This window comes from Micropterus salmoides, unplaced genomic scaffold (genome assembly GCF_014851395.1).
Source record: "Micropterus salmoides isolate LMB-PRFRI ecotype aquatic unplaced genomic scaffold, ASM1485139v1 Ms_hic_scaffold_11, whole genome shotgun sequence".
In the NCBI taxonomy this organism is placed as follows: domain Eukaryota; kingdom Metazoa; phylum Chordata; class Actinopteri; order Centrarchiformes; family Centrarchidae; genus Micropterus; species Micropterus salmoides.
The window spans coordinates 28,751,620-28,770,800 of record NW_024040152.1 but is presented as its reverse complement, the minus strand read 5'-3'; the positions used below and the strand labels follow the sequence as shown (position 1 = coordinate 28,770,800).

Sequence of the window (19,181 nt, the reverse complement as noted above, 5' to 3'; positions counted from 1 at the left end):
GAAAGTGTGTAACACATTTAAAAAAAAAAAAATTCAATTTTTTTGTTGCAATGATTTGAGTTCTTTTCCTCATCTGTGAATCCCAAAGACACATCAGCAAACACTGCTGTTAAAACTTTTCAAAACCACTGCAATATTACTTGAAGTTACTTGAAGAAATGTGTTTTAGCATTAGGGTTGGGCTGATAGACGATGCTATTATCGGCCATGGCTGACGGCTGAGCCGGTGTTCTGTCGATTTATGCTACCTATCGAGATATCGCCAGAACACCGGCATCGTGATTGTAACACCCCCCCCCCATCTAATTTTTATAAAGTCGCCTAAAAGACTGAGAACTCGTCTTTTTTCTGTTTATTTCCACAAGCGATCCGTTATCACGGCAGCAGGTGAGCCGTATGTTGGCTTATTAATGACGTAGCCTATCAAACAACTGAAACCACCATCTGCACCCTGTGTGTTCACTGTTGTTTTACCTGTTCTGTAAAATCAACCGCGACTTGTAACGCAAGTTAATACATCAATTTACGAGATACCGAGTGAAGTCTGAGCGAGAACACATGCACATAAGACTGCTGCCCCCGATTACATCGTTTTGTAGACGTCACCCAACTCTATTTAGCATATAACTATTTATAAAGACTTAACAACTTCTAAACAAATATGTAACCAGTGACTATTCTAAACGTCACAGCAAATAGTAAGACAATGACGTGCTAAATGTTTGTTTCCAGATTATCTATGCAAATATACTTTAATGTGTATGATTGTCTTCCATTGCATAATATGAACAGTTCAACATTTTAAGTTGATGTATTGTAAATATTAAATACCTTTTTGCTCAGAGATGGAACTGTCTGAGCAGTTGTAGCCGACGTCATTCAATAAATAAAATTTATAGTTTTGATTAACAGTGATTTAGTTTGTTTTTTGTGATCATTTTTTTCTTTTAAACTTATGGACAATGTCCAAGAGGAAGTTTATTTGGATAATTTGTGATATAAATAGACATGGTGTGGCTTGCTGAGGTGACAGCCGCTGGGACAAAGATGATGTACGTTATTGAAGGTCCATTTCTAATATCCACTGTGTCTCAGTATGAATTTGCCACCCACCCTCCAGGGAACATTAACAGGTTCCTTCATCATCTGTGATAATGGATGTGTTTGCTTTCAGCTGAGAAAAATGCCTGTACTACAGACCACTGCCGTGGACCTTGTTACCTATTAACTTCCCCTTGTACAGCTAGCTGAAAGTCCAAATAGGAGACAAGTTACATTCTCCTGATCAGTTTAGTCAGGACTTATAAATGGTCCAAGTGCGCCACAAAACTTAGAAGCAGCTTGTTGATACTGAATCATTGTCGCTGAATAAGGAAACTGACCTAAGTGACTTTCCAGATGCATGAGTTAATAATCTGGCTCAGAAGCGTTAATACTATTTCTGCTCACATTTAACAGTATTTTCCTAGCAGGCAATGGAAATCCCACCTTATTGTTCATATTAAAAAGTCAAAGCAGGTCTGTGGGTCTATCATTTGACCTGTTAAATTAAGAAAACATAAAATGCAATAAAGGATTCTGTATCTTGTGTTCATTAGCCATTTTTAGCTGAACAAGCAATTAAACGTGGGAGCTGGGGTTGTGTTGGCATTTGAAATGAGGCTTCATAAATACTGTAATAGAAAATACCACAATGATGAGTGATGTTATGTGGTTGCAACATGAAAAGAGCTGGTTAGTGGAGATTGATTCCAGCTCTTCCCAAAAGTCCCATGCTGCTGCAAGATCTGAGGTCAACGGAAAGGAATAGGTGCTTGCTTAATCCATCAAGACAGATTTTCACAAGAACAATACATACAGAAGTTGAAGATTTTCAAGATTTTACGTTGGAAATGTTCTAAATCCTCTGGCTTTTGGACAGGTTATAACCTGTGTTTTGGTTATTCTGTGTGTGAAACCTGTGTGTTAGATTACTGTAGCTGAAAGTTAATGTTTACGGTCAATGTAAGGGCAAAGCAGTGTTTAATGACTCCTGACCAAGTGACCCTGTAGGTGTCAAAGGAGAATCGCTCTGAACAGATCTGACCACTGTTTTCTCCCCTCATATCACTGTGCCATGTCAACCATAAACTCCAGACAACCCCCCTCCTTTTCTTCTGCCTCCTTATTTTCCCTCAGAAGCAGTTAATTCCATTTCCATTTTTCAGCGTACTCTGGTTTAATATGTTGAAAAGAGACCAGACTAATAAGTACTAATTTATGTCAAATCTTGCCAAGGCTCTTTGTTCCTCTGCAGCCGCAGCCTCATCAGGTCACCCTCCAGCTTCTGCTCAGCATTCAATTAAACTCCCTCTTCCCATCAGAGCAGATCACATCAGTGCTGCACCTACTGGCTGCTATAACTGACCAGACCATGCCTGCTCGCCTGCTTGTCTTTCTGCTGCCAGTGCTGTAGTGGACACTGAGGTGGTGGATGTACCATAATCCTGGCAAAACCCATTATGGTTCTGATAAAAAAAGAAACTAATACGTGATCACGCTCTGTATTTTGCAGAGAGACTAATGGGTGAACCCTCCACTATTGCCGTCAACCACTATCCCAGCCCAGCTCCACTCCTCACAAGCTGCTGACAGATATCTGAGCAGCAGGTCAAGCCTGAGTTGGTGCAGAGGTCTGAGATTCCACAGGTGTTGGCTCATGAACTGGGCTGCCTTTGACAGAACTGGGGCTTGGCTGGCATTGGGAAGTATAAAACCTGAGACTGGGCTGACAATCAGGGAGTACAAACAAGGTGGAGCAGCCGTGAAGTGCAGTAAACCACAGAGAGGCCCTGCTTGAGTACTTCTTTCTTTCTCCTTCAGGGAACCAGAGGAAACACAGTCGCTGCCGCCACCATGAGCCGCAGCCCGGAGAGGATCTCGTCCTACCGTCGTCACTTTGAGGACAGCAGCAGCTCATCCTACCAGGTCAGGGTTTCCAGCCCATCCCCCACAAGGAGAGATGCCCGTCATGCCTCCGCCGGCTACTCCTGCAGAGACCGGGGCAGCAGCATGCGTGTGGAGTCAGTGGGACGGAGGACCGTCTCGGCTGCACGCAGGACTCGTATGGTTGGAGCAGGGTAAGCTCTTTCAGCTACAGTACCTACATATGGACAGATGTAGGGTTTATGAGATTATTATTTCCATAGGATTTTTTTTTTTACCTCATGCGAATGTAAGTTCCTCTTCCTCAAGCTCTCTTTTTAGCCAATTTAGAGTAGTTTTTATCCCATAAACCATTCACATATTCTCATGATCCTCCTTCAAATTTGATGTCTGCGGTTGATTTTTCAGTGTGAGTGCAGGAGCCATGGTATGTGTTGGGCCAAGTGGAGAACCTGCTATAGATCTTGACGTGGCTGCAGCTGAGAACCATGAATTCCTCAACACACGCACAAGTGAAAGACAGGAGATGGTCGTCCTCAATGACAGACTGGCTGTATACATTGACAAGGTAAAACAGCCTTTAAACTAAATAAATATATTTGTCAGGCCTGGCTAAAAATGCCCTTGGTTGAAAAATGGTAGCACATTGCTCTCACCTCCGTGAGCACACAGACAGAGAACATTGTTGTGTCTGATTCAGGTGCACTCAAAGTCACAGAGGAGGTTTTCTTGTGCTTACAGGTTCGATCACTTGAGCAGCAGAACAAGTTACTGGAAACAGAGATTGAGGCCTACCAGAACCGCTTTGAGAAGCCATCAGGTCTGCGCCTCTTATATGAGGAACAGCTGAGGGAGCTGAAAAAGATCGCTGACCAGATGAGAGTTCAGCGGGTGAGACAGAATGCTCAAAGCCACACATCACTTCTGTTTCTTTCTTTTTTTTCACATTTCAGATGCTCAAGAGAGCATAAAGACTGGATTCTTTGTTTCCGGCGAGGTTTACACCTCACTGAGCTGTAGAGAATCCATCCAAGCAACTATACAAGACGTCAACTTGGTGTTTTCAAGGTTCCTTACCTGGTAACAGGCTTATTTCTGGCAGGCAAATGGAGAGGTGCCTCAGCGTGTTAAGGTGTCATGGAGTACAGATGTCTTCAGCTATGTTTTATGCACATATGAGATGGCTTTATTATGCATTTGCAGACACACACACACACAAGAGTGAAGTTAAAATATAAAATGGAAAGAAAGATCATCTACATTTTGCACACACCCTTGCACACACCTCTTATCTAATAGATGGTCATATTACTTGCGGTTTCTTGGTTTTCAGGACATCTCCTTGGCGGCTAAAGAGTCCACAGCTGCTCAACTACAGGCAATCAAAATCAAATATGAGGAGGCAATGGAGCTGAGGAGGAAAGCTGAGTTAGACATTGAAGCCTTCCGTCCAGTAGGTTACATTTAATTAGCCAAAATCTTGTTCATAATCAAATTAATTTACAGTCACAAACCCGCATGATAATCATGGTGTGTGTTCTTCAGGATGTTGACAACGCTACCTCCTCACGCATTGCCTTGGAAAAGAAGCTGGAGCAGCTGGAGGTTGAAATTGAATTCCTAAAACGGGTCCATCAACAGGTCGATAACAGCTTCACATAGTAATTACAATTTTAGGTTGCCTCTCATTTTCATGATTACTAAAGACCTTATTTATTTTTTGTCAGGAAATTGATGAGCTCATGAAACAGATCTATGCAGCTCATGCCTCAGCTCAGAGTGCATTCAGTTTACCTGACCTGGCAGCTGCTTTGAAACAAATCCAAACACAGTATGATGACATCGCAGCCAAAAATCTCCAGGTAAAATGATCACACATCACTGTCTGAAGTTAGGTTCTCCTGGGTTCAGAGTAAATTTATGCAAAACTCTCACCCCTCATTTTTAGGAGATGGATTCATGGTATAAAAACAAGTTTGAAGATATAACCAGTAAGTCGTCAAGGCATGTGGGTATGGTTCGAAGCATTAGAGAAGAAATAGCGGGGGCCAAAAAGGACGTGAGTAGCAAAAGTGAAAAAATTTAGATTTATTGACAATTTTTATTGAATAACTATAATGACATAATCATATAAAAATCTCTCAAAGATCCAAAGCAAAGAACGTGACTTGGATACCCTGAGGACCAGGAATGAGGCTCTTGAGGCCCAGATCCGAGAGACGCAAGAAAAGTACAGGAAGGAACTGGAAGAGCTGCAGGTAAAGACAGGTTCAGTGTGCACACCTGGTCACACCAAAGTCAATTGTGAACATGTGCATTTACTTTCATCATGTGGGCACAAAGCCACGACAATAATTCATTCTCTTCAGTCATTTTATGACTCTGCTTACCTAACAGGCTCGGATTGAGGCCCTGCAGCTGGAGCTAAAATCCACCAAGGAGAAAATTGCGCTGCACCTGCGTGAGTACCAGGACCTCCTGAATGTCAAGATGTCTCTGGAGATTGAGATTACAACATACAGGTGAGAGAAAAATAATTATAAAATAGATTTAGTGTCATGAAATATAATAAAATTGCTATAATAATAAATAAAATAATTACCTTTTTAATTATTTATTTTTTCTTGCAGAAAACTTATTGAAGGAGAGGATCTGCGTCTCTCTGGCATGATGCAAACCCTGTCTCTTACCAGCTGTAGCACAACCGCCATTGGTGCTGGGATGAGCTTTAGTGGAGGAGGCATAGGTGGTGCTGGCGGAATGGGTGGTGGGCTGATTGGAGGTAGTGGTGGAGGTGTTGCAGACATGGCTGGTGGTCATGGATTGGGAGCTGGGAGTGGAGGTGGAGGTGTAGGAGCTGGTGCAGGCCGTGTGGGTACTGGTGGAGGCAGTGGAGGGATGGGTGCTGGAGGAATTAGCGGTGTTGGCTCTGGTGTTGGAAGCGTTGGTGCTGGCAGATTGGGCACTGGTGCCGGAGGTGAGGGCACTGGTGCTGGAGGTGAGGGCACTGGTGCTGGAGGTGTGGGCACTGGTGCTGGAGGTGTTGGGGCTGGAGGTGTGGGCACTGGTGCTGGAGGTGTTGGGGCTGGAGGTGTGGGCACTGGTACCGGAGGTGTGGGTGCCAGTGTTGGTGGAAATTTGAGATTCGGCACCAGAGGGAGAGGTGACAGCGGTGTGGGTGCTGTTGGAATAGGTGCAGGTGGTGACGCTGCAGGTTCAGGTGGCATGGGTGGCACTGGCATGGGGTTCAGTGGAGGAAATGGCGTTGTTGGTGGAGGGACGGGTGATGGAATTGGTGGAGGCTTCGATAGGGATGGAGGTAAAGATCGTGGAATGGATCCTGCTGGAATAAGTGGCGGAATCAGAGTTGGTGAAGGAAGAGATGGTGTGGGCGCAGGTGATGTAGGTGCACTGTCAGGCGTTGGTGGAAAGGGAAAAATTGGTGGGGGACTTGGTGACACCAGGGGTGCCGGGATGGGATATGGATCCGATGGATATGATGCAAACAATGATGCCCACGCAGAGCAGGCTGTGGAGCTGACGGAGAGAAGGACGGTGCTCATTAGGTAAAGGTACCATGAGGTATCTTTTCTATTTCAACTTAGTTCCTTTTATTAAGAAAGAATGACTTCAAGTGTTATAACCTGTTTTATGTTGCGGTTATATAAGGACAGTATACAGCTGCTTAGAGGTCCACTTGGAACAAGCTTCTTTTGGTCACTTCACTCCCCTCCATTTTCTTTCCTCCCCTACAGAACAGTCAAAAATGAGGATGACGTGCTGGAGACAGACCACCAGGAACAAACCTACACCATCACCGGTGCAGCCGATGACTCTGATGATGACTGAGCAGCTCAAATTCCCAAGTGACCTCCCCTTGCCCTTAAACCTCCACGCCCCTCAGAGCTTTGCACTCACCAAACCCCATGTCTGGACATTGACCTTTGCCCTTTGCCCTGGAAAACTGACCCTTTGCTACCGAGAGAAACCTTCTCCTCATAGGGTTTAAATATGCCTCACTATCAACATTCAACATGGTCTCTAAACTTTTGTGTGCCTTACACTCCCCCCCTTTTTTCTACTTGTCGCAAATAAAGCTATCAGCATTCAATTACCTTGTCTTTTATTATTCAATGTCTTTTTCTGTGTTTGTGTATCAGGACACAGAATGTTATCCAATAGTATTTCCATGAAGAGCTGGTAAAAGTAATTTTTTTTCTCCATTGAGAGAAATGTTGCTTATTTTCATAGCTTTGGATTAAAGGATAGGGTGAAAAAAGGGAAAAGATGTAGTGAGGGAACATCAAAACACAGAGAAAGATAGAGTCACCTGAGGGTTGAGGCGGTTGTCCTGACACTCTCTGGAGGTCTAAGGAATCCATCAGTCAAATTTTGTCCTGCAGCGAAGTGACGCTGCACAGCCGTTTCCTGTCCTCATTCCATCCACATCCACACCTTTTCCTTGTGCTGCTGATTGGGAGCGATTGGATCTGGCCAGCAGATGCCAAACATACTCAGTGTCCTGCTCAGGGGCTGAGAGCAGAGACATGCAACACACCAATCCTCTGACACAAAGTGCAACAAAAGATAAGAACAGGACCCGTGCTAATATGGCGGAAATAACATTACTGTGCCTTTATTATTATAATGGAGCACAGCTGACTAAAGTCAACTAAAGATCACATACCTAGTAGTTCACAGTGGAATGCTTCTACCTACATTGCATGTAACCCAGTGGAAATAATGCACACATTTAAATGTTTATTGCTTAAAACTTACAATTTTAGAGCTGTGATTAGACCATAGAAAATTTTGGACTGGATTAACACCCCACACTAATTTATAACAGATAACTAAAAGAAATAGGATTTTCTTAGATTTTTTTATACAACCAAACTTGTGATTCAAGTCACAACTTAATGAGAAAAAAGCTAAATTAATTAATTTTAATTAATTTTTAATTTTAATTTGAAGCACCTCGGCATCCTGTATTTAGAGCTCTGTCATTGCTTTATAAGTCATCCTTAGACTGCATGGTGAAAACGGACATCATTTCCACAAGCTCATCCCACCCGAACATGCAGGAGACAATTAGTTTGAACCCAGAACTGTCAGTCGGAGATATAATGAGGGAGCCGCCAGACGGCCATATCATTAGATTACATTTTGTAACAGAGATTTGTTAATGTGCATCCAACCCGAAACATGAATATATATATATAAATCAGCCTATATATATTTACGTTAAATTTCAGGGAGATAAATGCACTGCTCATCAATATGATGGAATGAACTGTATTATCAATATAATTAACAGACAAGGGATTGTGTGAGTCTGCATGTGTGTGGAATGCGGAGCTCTCCATGGTGCCTCGTCCACAGAGTGGAAACACTGACGCACTGGACAAGACGAGTCTAAGGCTATCATTAAAATAAATAAATAAAACGCACATTTCTTAAATTTCACAGGCTACATAAACATTTTAAATTTTAGACACATTTAGACACATTTTATTATTTTAATTTATAAAAATTTTATAATTATTACTATTATATGCTTGATCAAGGCAAAATATTCGGAAAACAGACTGCAAAGCTCTATTTAAAATATATATATATATATATATATATATATATATATATATATATATATATATATATATATATATAATTTTAAATGCTTAAAATAGAACTGAAAAGGGGGAAGAAGTTATATATTATTCAGATATTTGTTCAGATAATTACCATGACGTCGGCTAAAATTTCTGGCCTTACTCAAACATATAGGCCAGTCAAGGTTCCATGTCTTTAAACATGCACTTTGCCATTATAGTTGTTTTGCTCACGCTTTTAGTTTGCAGATGCACAGCGCATAGCCAATTGGGTCACTAACCTTCATCCCATAAGAAAAATGCCGTTTTCCTCAGAGCTGAGGGAAAGAGCTCCTTATATTCACCAAGAAGGGCAAAAGTTGTGACTTTCTTTGAAACCTGTGATTTTCTGTCACTTTGTGCATATGCTTTGGGTGGCTAAATCCCAATTAGGGTCGGCTGACACGCTGCTCCATTCATGCAGAGCCCTGCCTGCATACATTTGCCTAGGAATGAACTTCTCAAATAGATCTCCTGCTAAATGCGTTGGACAGCAGAGAGAATCGGCCTGAGTGACACGTTCTTTCTGAAGCGCTCGAGTGAGAAAAGGTATGAATTTATAAGGTACACCGAAACATATCAATTCACGCAACTTCACACGCTTTTATTCGCGTCTCCTCATGCGAGACAAAGTGAGTTTAAGTCAGGGAAATGTGGCCTGAAAAAGCCCGGCGCAAAAAAAAAACTTTGTAGAGACTTTGAATACCGAAATGGTGCAGCCCACTTCGGGGGGAAGAAGAGAGAAGGCATTTTGAATGAAATCACGCATGAACAGTGTTGAATCAGGTGCCGTTTATACGGCTCCTCTCTAATGCGATTTTGAATATCAGTCTGGGTTAAAATCCCAATCATGTCATCTGGTGGGAGTCCCATACAAGCATAATTACTATTCAAACGCGTCGCTAATATCCCACCCGCATCAAGGCAGCTGGTTTGCCTTTGGTGCAGCTTGCATCTTTCCCCAGATTTATCAGAAAATAAAACACCTTAAATATGATCGGCGGTGGTTTTAAATAAAGAAAAGAAAAAGCGAGGAATAAGACAAACAGGCGTGTCCATAGCTTGTCTCTTCGTCCCGAGAGCGGGCTCAGATCTGAAAGGAATAATAAGAAGTTCTGATTATTTTGCTGGACAGAGTTCAGCCTGTCCAGGAAAGCAAAAGCAAGAGGATTTAACGTTCCCTTTTTTAATAAAAGAGGTGTGACCAAATAAATGTGAGAGGTGCCGAAGTGTAGGCTTACATGTGGAGAAATAAATGGATTTAGACAAACAAAAAGTCATTTCCAAGACGTGGGAATCTGTGAGAAATAGGCCACATTGCTAAGTGGGACAATGATTGGGCTCTTCTGAATAGACCCAAACAAAGTTTATGGGTCGACATAAAAAATGCGTTTTCTTCTGAGCTCAGAGGGGTCTTAAATGGTAGGCCATTGAAACCAGTCCAGGAGAGGTGGTGGTGAACCCTTGGCATCCCTGAAGTATAGTCAAGGAGCATGAATGGAGATCCCTGGTGGGGCATTGCTCTCTGTATTTACCGCGTTGCTTTGCAGACAGGTTGTTCCTCTATATTCATGGCTCATTACTGGCCAACCAGTTAAATCAGAGCCCCACCGTTTAGACAGTTAAAACCCAAAAGAGCCTGTCAAGAGACAGGCAGAGCCCCATAAAAACGTCTCCCCCCTCTCCCAACTCGGACTCTTTTCAGGTCGTTATTTACGTTTATTAAAGAGATGCGGAGTTCGTGGAAGAGAAGCGCACTTGCGGAATGTTGACTCCGCAATATTGTCCCAGAATAAAGATCCGACCATGTAATTAATGTGTCTTTTTCTTTTAAAATAGGATGTGGAACAATAGAGCCGGTCAAGCCATTTCATTTCATTTCATTTTCCATCCCATTTGCTTCCAACACTGTTTTCACTCTGACACGGAACCTTTTGACTGCTCTTCAGGGCTTCAGAGCGCACAGTGGAGCGGGGATTCACCCCAGCGACTTCTCCGCAAACAGAAAAGAAACGTCTTCTTCGTCGCCCCCCTCCCCCTCCCCCACCTTGGAGTATAATTAATTTCACTGTGGAGAAGTACGGGTATTAAAGAAGCGCAGGGGCGGATGGGAACCAGCCGCAAATGGCGAGGCGTTAATAAATAACCCCTCAGCACAGCCAGGCGCAAACATTGCGCCTATTGATGAGATTGTTCGCGTGTCGTTCAGGCTCTTTGACTGAGCGCAGGAGGGAGGAGAGAGAGGAGCAACACGGGATGTCTGAGAGAGAGAGAGGGAGAGATTAATGTGTATGAGTTTATTTACAGCATTTTTATACTTGCTGAACTGTTTAGTTTTTTTTTTTTTTGGGGGGGGGGGGGCAACAAAAGGCAAACTTATTTCAAACAAACTTTAACTGCGGATTGAGCTTCATTGTTGTTCTGTTTGGCTAATTTATTCTTTATTTGATTACAAATGATGCATGCAGGTAAAACTCTTCACTTCTGGACATTTTCCCATTTTATATTATTTATTATAAATTGATGTTTGCAGTAGATTTTTGAACACCACAAGTACTTGTCATGATTCCGCAGTGGACAGGTCAGAGGTCAGCATGTTCATGGTCTGAATTGATCGCCCACAGGTTCTTGTCCTTCTCCTTTGGTCAGATTCATCACCACACTATCAAAAGGCCCAAGAGCTGCTGGAGCCACATTCTCATGATTGTAAGCCTTTGGCAAATACAAGTGAATGTCGTTTGTCAACCCACAAGTGAATTAATCATTTAGGCTCTGGGTCCATCAAAGTTCTTCCTAAAAACGTTTTGAGTGAATGTTGCATTTGTTATTTGGCTATTATGCGTTCACGCGTTAGATAACGCTGTGGAAAAACGTGCATTTCCTTCTGAGAGAATTCTACTTAGAATTACAGAAGCGTTTAAATTGGTATACATAAAAAAAACAAAAAAACAATTGGACATATGAAAAATGGACTGTCACAAAGCTGAAAGCAGGGCTGCTTTTCAAAGCTTGTGAAAAGTTTTGGAAAATACGTGGTTTTCACAAGATATTCAACATTATGCGTTTCAATCAATCATTCAGTGAAGACTCACAATTTGATCATGCATTTAAAATGACCATATTAAACAGAACATTGAAATATTTTAATCCCCTTCTGATTGTCCTCAAATATACTCCATTACCATAAGGTTCCTGTAAAGATTTTCGCTGCATGTGATATTTTAAATAGTCCTGTTTTGTAAAGCTCCGGTTTTGGCATTCATTTTACAGTTTTAAATACCTGAACTGAGCTACCATACATTGTACAATCATGGAAGCATTACCAAAATGATGGTATAATTACTTGTGTGCTCGCATTGTTTCTTGCCCTTGCAGAGCACCTGTGATTTGAACGAGAAAGACGAGACAAGAAAACCACAAGTGTGTGTGCGTTTTGAATATGGTGATGGTTATTTTCTAGTTGTTGTTTTCTCTCTCCCTATCTCTCTCTCCCGCTCTCTCTCTTCCTGCTGGTGGTTCTCCCTTTTCAGTACCTGCCTGATCTCAACCCGGCACACGCCGAGAGTCAATAGAAGTTAACAAGTCCTCTAAACTTTCCTGCTCCTTTTGTTACACTAAGGACACAAAGGAGGAGGGAGAAGAAAGCGCTTTGAAGTGTATAAAACCCAAAGAATGCCAGCCAAGTAGATTTAAAGTAGCCACTGATTTCCAAAACCTGGCTTGAAAGGGAAGAATGGAAAAGGGTGAGGATTTATGGATAAATTATACAGTGGATTTGTCAGTTAAAATATCGGAACTGTCTGGAAGACAAAGCCACATGCTGAGGATTAATGGTCGCTCTGGACCTTTGATTCTGCACCCTCTTTTCTCTGCCCTTGACAAATTGGATTTTGGGGATGGGAAGGTCGCCTGGCTCTTTGTGTCTCTTGACCGTTTTGGAGCAATTCATTATGCGGCGGGGTGAGGGAAAGTCTCCATGTGACCATGCCGGCCCGATTTCCCTCTCCTCACAGCTGCTGGGAGAGCCCAACTCTCTCACACTCACTCACTCAAACACACACAGGCACACACTCGCAAGCTACTGCTGCTGCAAACTCAGGACCCCCCCCCAAACTACCTCTACAGCATCACCTCTCTGCACCCCAGCCCCCCCTCTTCCCTTCCCGAACACACACTTGCATCCTGAGCTGAAGAGGTCGGGAGGGGTTGCATGGGGTGGAGGTGGTGGGGGCTACCTTGCCTGCACCATCACTAGAAAAGCCGGAGAGCTTGACGCCACCGCGTCACTTTGAGGGCGGATATCGGCCGGTCCTCATCCTCTCTTCCTCCTCCTCTTCCTCCTTCCCTGCACTCTCCCTCTCGGTCTCCATCAGTCTTCATGGTTTTGATCTCACCCCACGCCATGCAAGCCACCCGGGCGTCCACCACCGTCAGTGTGTTTGCGGACTGCAGCATCCCGGCCGGGCTCCGGATAGGACCGGTACCGGGCATCTTCAAACTCGGGAAGTACGTGTCGGACCGTAAGGAAGTAGGACCCAAGAAGAAGGTAAGTTTTAAGCACTTAATAGAAGTATTAAAATATAAGCTATGTTTATCTCTAAGTTTTAGTTTTGATTTTACGTTTTTGCTGCAGCCCAAAAAATGTGCCTTATTTTGAAATATTTTGAAATGATGCGGGTTAATCAGGCTCATTGGATAGCTTGGAATAAAGGTTGCATTGCTAGTTATTTTAAAATTCAAAATAAAGAACTTGTGCTATTTTTAACAATTTAAAAGTTTGTAAAAAAAATAATTTAAAGTTTTTGTTCTGATTACAAAAAATAACCACCTTAATAATAGGCACACATTTTTGTTTTCCCTTTAAATTTAAGTGTGTAAAAACGAACGGCCTGGATTTGGATTTCAAAGCTGCACTGTCAAACACCATCGGGCCTTCAGTTATTAATTGGTTTGGCCTGTCACGTTGGAAATAATTGAGCTCCATTAGTGGCCGACTTGTCAGTCTGTGCTTCTACTTAACCGGCCTAATGGGCGACCCAAGTCTGCAGTGTGGGATTTCATGCCCTAGCCGCCTCACGTTTCACTGCCTGGCGGGCCTGTTATCCAGATGAGCGTTTAATTTTAATGTAATCCGGCCACAGAAAGCTGCCACTGAGCCGGGGCCCGCAGCCAGGGGCTAGGGAAAATGATGATAACAACAATAATAATAATAATAACAGCGATAAAAGATCAAATTGAACAAAGTGAATTCATGTTATTGGATTGAGATTGTTAACAGCAGTGTGGTGGTGAATAATGCATTTACAGTTTTAAAGAAGAGAATTACAAAACACAATAGATAAATGGCTAAAAGTCTTTAGACATCAAATATTAAAAAACAAGAAACTTCTCAAAAATTCTCAGTTATTTTTACACGCACTGGAGTAAACAATGTGCGGCATTAAGTGCATCTATAACCGCACCCTGTTATTGTTAAAGCTGTCAGCGGTTGTGATTGATGCGTCTAAATGCTTGGCCCCGGGGCTGCCGGCGATCATCAGGTGCAATCTCTGTGTCAAATGTCCTGCTTCAATCTTTAACGTCCTTGAACAGTTTAGAAACGCTCTGACACTCCTCAAATTCGTTTCCCATATCAACTCAATTAGGCCCGTGTGTCATTCTCTTTAGTAAATGACCAGCAGAGCGGATAAAGACGCATTAAGCGCGTCGTGGTCATGCGCGGGCGCAACACCTCCAGGTAAAAGCGCACACAAAATTGGCCAACAATATATTGGTGGGAAAATCCGTTCAGCAAAATATAAATATAAACGAATAAATGAATGAAAACAATAAAAAGAGGGCTTCATAATTTTTTTTTAAATGTGTTGCTTATGGATTCATTTATGTAGCCTATCTGTTCCAACGCATCTGTGTGTGTTTGTCTGTGAGGTGAGACATGTTAAAGTGCCTTGCTGTTCATATTTCATATCATATTCAGTTGTCATGCCCATTCTGACTTTTTTTTGCTGGCTTAGATTCGATTGGTACGGGGAGAGTTCGTGGATGAGTCCGGCTGTCACGTGCCAGACTGGATCGGATTCATCCGCGCCGCCAGGAACAGCCAAGAGCAAAACCTGGAGGCTGTGTCGGACTTACCCGTCGGACAGGTGAATATTCATCACATCACATTTGTCCACACACTTGTAGGCCAATATAAGACGACCCCCCCCCCCCACACACACACACACTTCCCTTGGAAACTTCAGATAACTTCTTCGCTTATTTTGTGCTTTAAGATTTTTTACCGCGTGCTGAGAGAAATCCCTGCAGGAGAGGAGCTCAGTGTTTGGTACTCCAACGCTCTGGCACAGTTGTACGACATCCCCACCACGGCCACTCCCACGCACGACGAGAAAGGTAAGTAGCCTACTGCTAATAATGACGGGTTTAAACGGCCATTTGTCTGAAAAAAAAAAAGATAGCAGATGAGGGTTTATAATAATAATAATAATAATAATAATAATAATAATAAATAATAATATAATAATAACTGGCGTATTTATTGCATATAAATATGTTTAATATGAATTCTGGTGTCAGTCAAAAAAGGTGACCAACTGGGCCTGCCCTCAGCGTCACAGAGAGGGCTGACACTGACGTAGCATCGACATGTTGAGGGATCACAATTAAATAATTAAATGGCCAATACCGGTGATGTCCCATGTTGTGCAGAGATGTAAATCGATTGTATGTTGTGTTTTCCCTCAAGCAAATTTATTCCTTCGTTTTTGTCATTTATTAATTTCTTTAATATGGAATCGAAAAAGATTTTTATTCAATAAAATAAAAATAAATGTAAGATTAACTTTATTCTGGAAAATATGTGTAAGCCTAATTAAAGGCATGAAAATATTACTACAACAGTAATAATTGGGATCAGTAATTTAGCCAGATGAAGGTGTAAGCCGCTAATGATTAAATATTGAATCAAATAAATCTGATTGCAATAATATCAGAGACAACACAGGACATAAATTACAAAGCGGAAGAAATAAGGCATAGCTCAATCTCATGCAGCATTAATGACCAAAGATATTCTGGACTTTCAGGAGATCTGATGATTTCTTCTGGTTTTTGGAATTTCAATCGGTTTGTTTGGGCTAGTAGTAATTTGGTGTTTGCGCTTGGGGATTATTCCTTAATCTTCTCAAAACACCAGCTCAACGGGAACTAATCCGTTTGAAAAAGAGAGAGAAAAGAGAGATTATTATCAACAGATGCAGGGGATTCCATCAATTGGCGAGGATTTTAATTGATACTTATACTTTATTTGGACTTAGAGGGGCCTCTTAACCAATTCAATAGGCTATATGTAAAAGCAAAATCTCGAAGCTTCATGATATCAAACTCGGGTCGAGAAAACATTTCTAATTGTGTTAAAGTAATTACGGTGCTTGAAACGGATTTTTAAAAAGCAATTAAAAGCAGAAACTGATGTGTCTCTGCGACCATGGAGGAAGAAGAGGCTGTTTCAGCTGCAGACGGAGGTTAACAAATGTCATCGCGTCGTTAATATTCATGTATTCAAAAGCAAATAAATTCAAAAACAAGTGCTTCACGGTGAATTAGATGGGTGCGTCAAGGTATTGTGGCCTAATGAATGCTAACTTTTATGTGGAGTGTATATTGCCCTGATTCTCCGGCCCGACACACCGTGTGCGCTCCTGGACATACGCTCTCTCCCATTATTAGGCGTCAACAGATGGGCCGCCGCCATTGTTTCTGGAGACTTGCGATTTCAAGCAACAGCTGCTGTCACTTCCACGGGAAAGAGCACAGAGAGGGAAGTCCCGCATTCAATGCATTGGTTTCTGAGCGCCAGATTGGGCAGGGCGTTTGCTCTTTTGATGACGATCATAAACAATGACCCGCATGAAGATTACAAAATCATTACAGCTCTATTAACCACTGAGTGTTCGACTGGGGGTCATTAAGATGGCCTCCTGTGTCTAATACCATTTGGCACTAGATCTTAGAAACCGGATCATATCCATTAGGGCCTAAATTTAAAATCAAGTGACGCGCGGCAGTGACTGATGAAAACGTTGGTCTTTAAAATTATATTTTCATCGATAATATGTTGCAATGCTTTAATATGACAGTCCTTACTGATGTAAATTCACTGCAAAATGCATTTATATAACATTACACCCTCTGCTCAATGTATCTGCGCTGTTGTGTCTAGTTACGGTGCTATTAGAGGAAGAGGAGGGTCACTTATCTGTGAAGGCACTCACAGGTTTTTTTCTCATAAACTGTTATTCTTATTTTCATTTTACGCCTGGGGCGTCGCATTTTACGCACAGGAATTCTGTCATCAGAATTATATTATCTGACTTCACACAGTGTTGTTCGACTTAATGATCCGCATCCATCTGATCACTGATTTCATGTTTGCTGTTGTCTGCACAGGTGAGGAGCGTTACATCTGCTGGTACTGCTGGAGAATATTCAAATACCCGAACACACTCAAGGCCCACGTCCACTTCCACTGCGCCCTGAGCAACGGACGGGGGTTTGTGAATAGCGAGCAGCCCAGAGGCACGGAGACCTTCAGCAGGTCACCAAAGTCTGGAGACATCCCCAACACCTCCACCTCTCCGAGGGGCGGTCACAGTAACTCCTCCATCTCAGACTCTGGCAGGCGGGCGGTGTCCTCCTCACCGTTTCTCAACAAAGTGGGACTGTCAAAGAAAAGCAGCTCAGAGGAGCAGGACAGGGCCCTCGACATGAGCGTTACCTCAGCCAGAAACCAAGGACACATCCTCGGCCTCGGCGCCACATCCTCAATGCTGAGCAGCATGGGTTTCCACCCCGGTGTGCGCTCTGCCTTCAAGCCGACCGGCGTCTCCAAAGTCACGGGCGCGGACGCTTCCAGAGAGGACGCAAATGGGAAGCTGGGCGGCCTGGGATTCGGAAAACTCATTGGAAACATGAAACCAATCCGCAACGTTGGCGATACTCTAAATGGAGGAGGGAGCCACCCTCCCAAGTGCACACCTGCAATTATGGACTCATCTTCGATAGTGCCATGCACAAACGGTATCCGAGGTTTCCCGATGTTGCCTCACATGGAGGAGACCTCTGCTTTTAAGCACGTAGAGAGTCGGATGCACTCCGGCCTGTCCCCGTCTCGGTACCCACAGATGCCCCCTGGACTCCATTTTGAGAGGTTCTCTCTCCCTCACTTCGACGGTGTTAAGACTTATAGTGGAGACTGTAACATCCCACTCATGCCCTTCACTGTCTATAACGGGGAGCTTCTGTACAGCTCACCCTACTATCCGCTGAAATTCCACTTCAGCAACCTCCTCAAGTACCCGGAGTCCATGTCCTACTTCGGTGCGCCCTCACTGAACCAAGACCTGGGCTCCATCACCAACATCGACCGGGAGATCGCCATGCACACGCAACAGCTGTCTGAAATCGCCGCGGAGAAGAACCGAACGAGGCTGGACTCGATGCCCACAGGGAGCGCCAGCACCCCCGGGTCTGGCAAACCGAAAAAGGGACATCTGTGTCTATACTGTGGCAAGCTGTACTCCAGGAAATACGGCCTGAAAATCCACATGAGGACTCACACAGGTTACAAGCCGCTCAAGTGCAAAGTGTGCTTCAGGCCGTTTGGAGACCCCAGCAACCTGAACAAACACATCCGGCTCCACGCTGAGGGGAACACCCCCTACAGGTGCGACTTCTGCGGGAAGGTACTGGTGCGGAGGCGGGACCTGGAGAGGCACGTGAAGTCCAGGCATCCCGGGCAGACCGTCAAGAAACTGGATGACAAACCGGTCGGCCTGTTCGAGGACGCAGAGCACAAGAGCGACAATGACAGTGATGTGGACGTGTGCTTCACCGACGACCAGAGCGACCAAGAGTCGACCAAAAATAATGACTGAGATGTTTTCATGCCCACAGAAGGACTGCTCATTGACTTTAAATTATGTAGCCTACACAACAAAACGTGTCATTTAGGCTTGTACTGAATCTTGAACTGTTTTATTTATATTTTTGAATTTTAGACATTGACCCAAGGGCGTCTGAACTGGTCACCAAATGTCCAAACTTAATCATAATTCGCAGTTGAAATATTGCTTTTTGACACGTGTGACATATTGGGTCGGTGCACGTACATATAAAAAGTTCACATCCATATATTTAGTTTTTGTCACAGTAATCGGGCAGGTAAAATCATCAGCGTCTTGCTCAAGGACGCTTCAACAGTGTTTCTCTGCTGCAGAAAAAAACAATCTGTGGCCTTTTGGAGTTTGGCAGGCTTTCTTGACCATGCTAAAAAAAATACTGCCAGTAGTGTTCCAGAAATTTTCGTTTGTTTCAAATGCAAATGCACTCTATTGTTTTGATATTTGTTATGCAAATGGTGAATTGTGTCTTAATCTTCTGCGTGTTAAAAATACTGACACTTCAACAAAACCATGAAAACAACTGCGCGCATAACAAGAACAATGATCCAACATCAGTTACAGACATTTTCAGGTGCTTTAAAAAAAACTGTCAAGGCTGATTATGAGGCTAAATGTCTTTTGTATTATGTCTCGCCCTGAG

At 43.2% G+C, this 19,181-nt stretch overlaps 2 protein-coding genes across 3 annotated transcripts; both read left to right on the top strand.

Moving 5' to 3' along the window:
- Positions 1-343: 343 nt before the first annotated feature.
- On the top strand, positions 344-7,036 carry zgc:172323 (uncharacterized protein LOC564165 homolog). Of its 2 annotated transcripts, none has more exons than XM_038712130.1 (11): positions 344-3,119; positions 3,334-3,493; positions 3,667-3,816; positions 4,259-4,378; positions 4,471-4,566; positions 4,653-4,787; positions 4,874-4,984; positions 5,073-5,183; positions 5,323-5,447; positions 5,556-6,491; positions 6,681-7,036. In XM_038712130.1, the coding sequence occupies exons 1-11, from the start codon at positions 2,896-2,898 to the stop codon at positions 6,772-6,774; spliced, it is 2,262 nt and encodes a 753-aa protein (XP_038568058.1). In that variant the 5' UTR covers positions 344-2,895; the 3' UTR covers positions 6,775-7,036. The 2 variants fall into 2 exon arrangements, with proteins under 2 accessions (XP_038568058.1, XP_038568059.1); XM_038712131.1 differs by having other exon boundaries at positions 5,556-6,497.
- A 5,918-nt stretch (positions 7,037-12,954) lies between these two features.
- Positions 12,955-18,710, top strand: prdm13 (PR domain containing 13). Its single transcript, XM_038710293.1, has 4 exons — positions 12,955-13,122; positions 14,591-14,722; positions 14,852-14,972; positions 17,028-18,710. Exons 1-4 carry the CDS (start codon positions 12,955-12,957, stop codon positions 18,512-18,514), a joined length of 1,908 nt encoding a protein of 635 aa, XP_038566221.1. The 3' UTR covers positions 18,515-18,710.
- Positions 18,711-19,181: the final 471 nt, after the last annotated feature.

What these genes read in the sequence shown, in the direction of transcription:
- zgc:172323 (XM_038712130.1), top strand. Translation starts at nt 2,896, where the DNA reads ATGAGCCGCAGCCCGGAGAGGATCTCGTCCTACCGTCGTCACTTTGAG. An exon ending in ACTCGTATGGTTGGAGCAGG is followed by an intron (nt 3,120 to 3,333) that starts GTAAGCTCTTTC and finishes TTGATTTTTCAG; the next exon opens with TGTGAGTGCAGGAGCCATGG. An exon ending in TGGCTGTATACATTGACAAG is followed by an intron (nt 3,494 to 3,666) that starts GTAAAACAGCCT and finishes TTGTGCTTACAG; the next exon opens with GTTCGATCACTTGAGCAGCA.
- prdm13 (XM_038710293.1), top strand. Translation starts at nt 12,955, where the DNA reads ATGGTTTTGATCTCACCCCACGCCATGCAAGCCACCCGGGCGTCCACC. An exon ending in AAGTAGGACCCAAGAAGAAG is followed by an intron (nt 13,123 to 14,590) that starts GTAAGTTTTAAG and finishes TTGCTGGCTTAG; the next exon opens with ATTCGATTGGTACGGGGAGA. An exon ending in CGGACTTACCCGTCGGACAG is followed by an intron (nt 14,723 to 14,851) that starts GTGAATATTCAT and finishes TTGTGCTTTAAG; the next exon opens with ATTTTTTACCGCGTGCTGAG.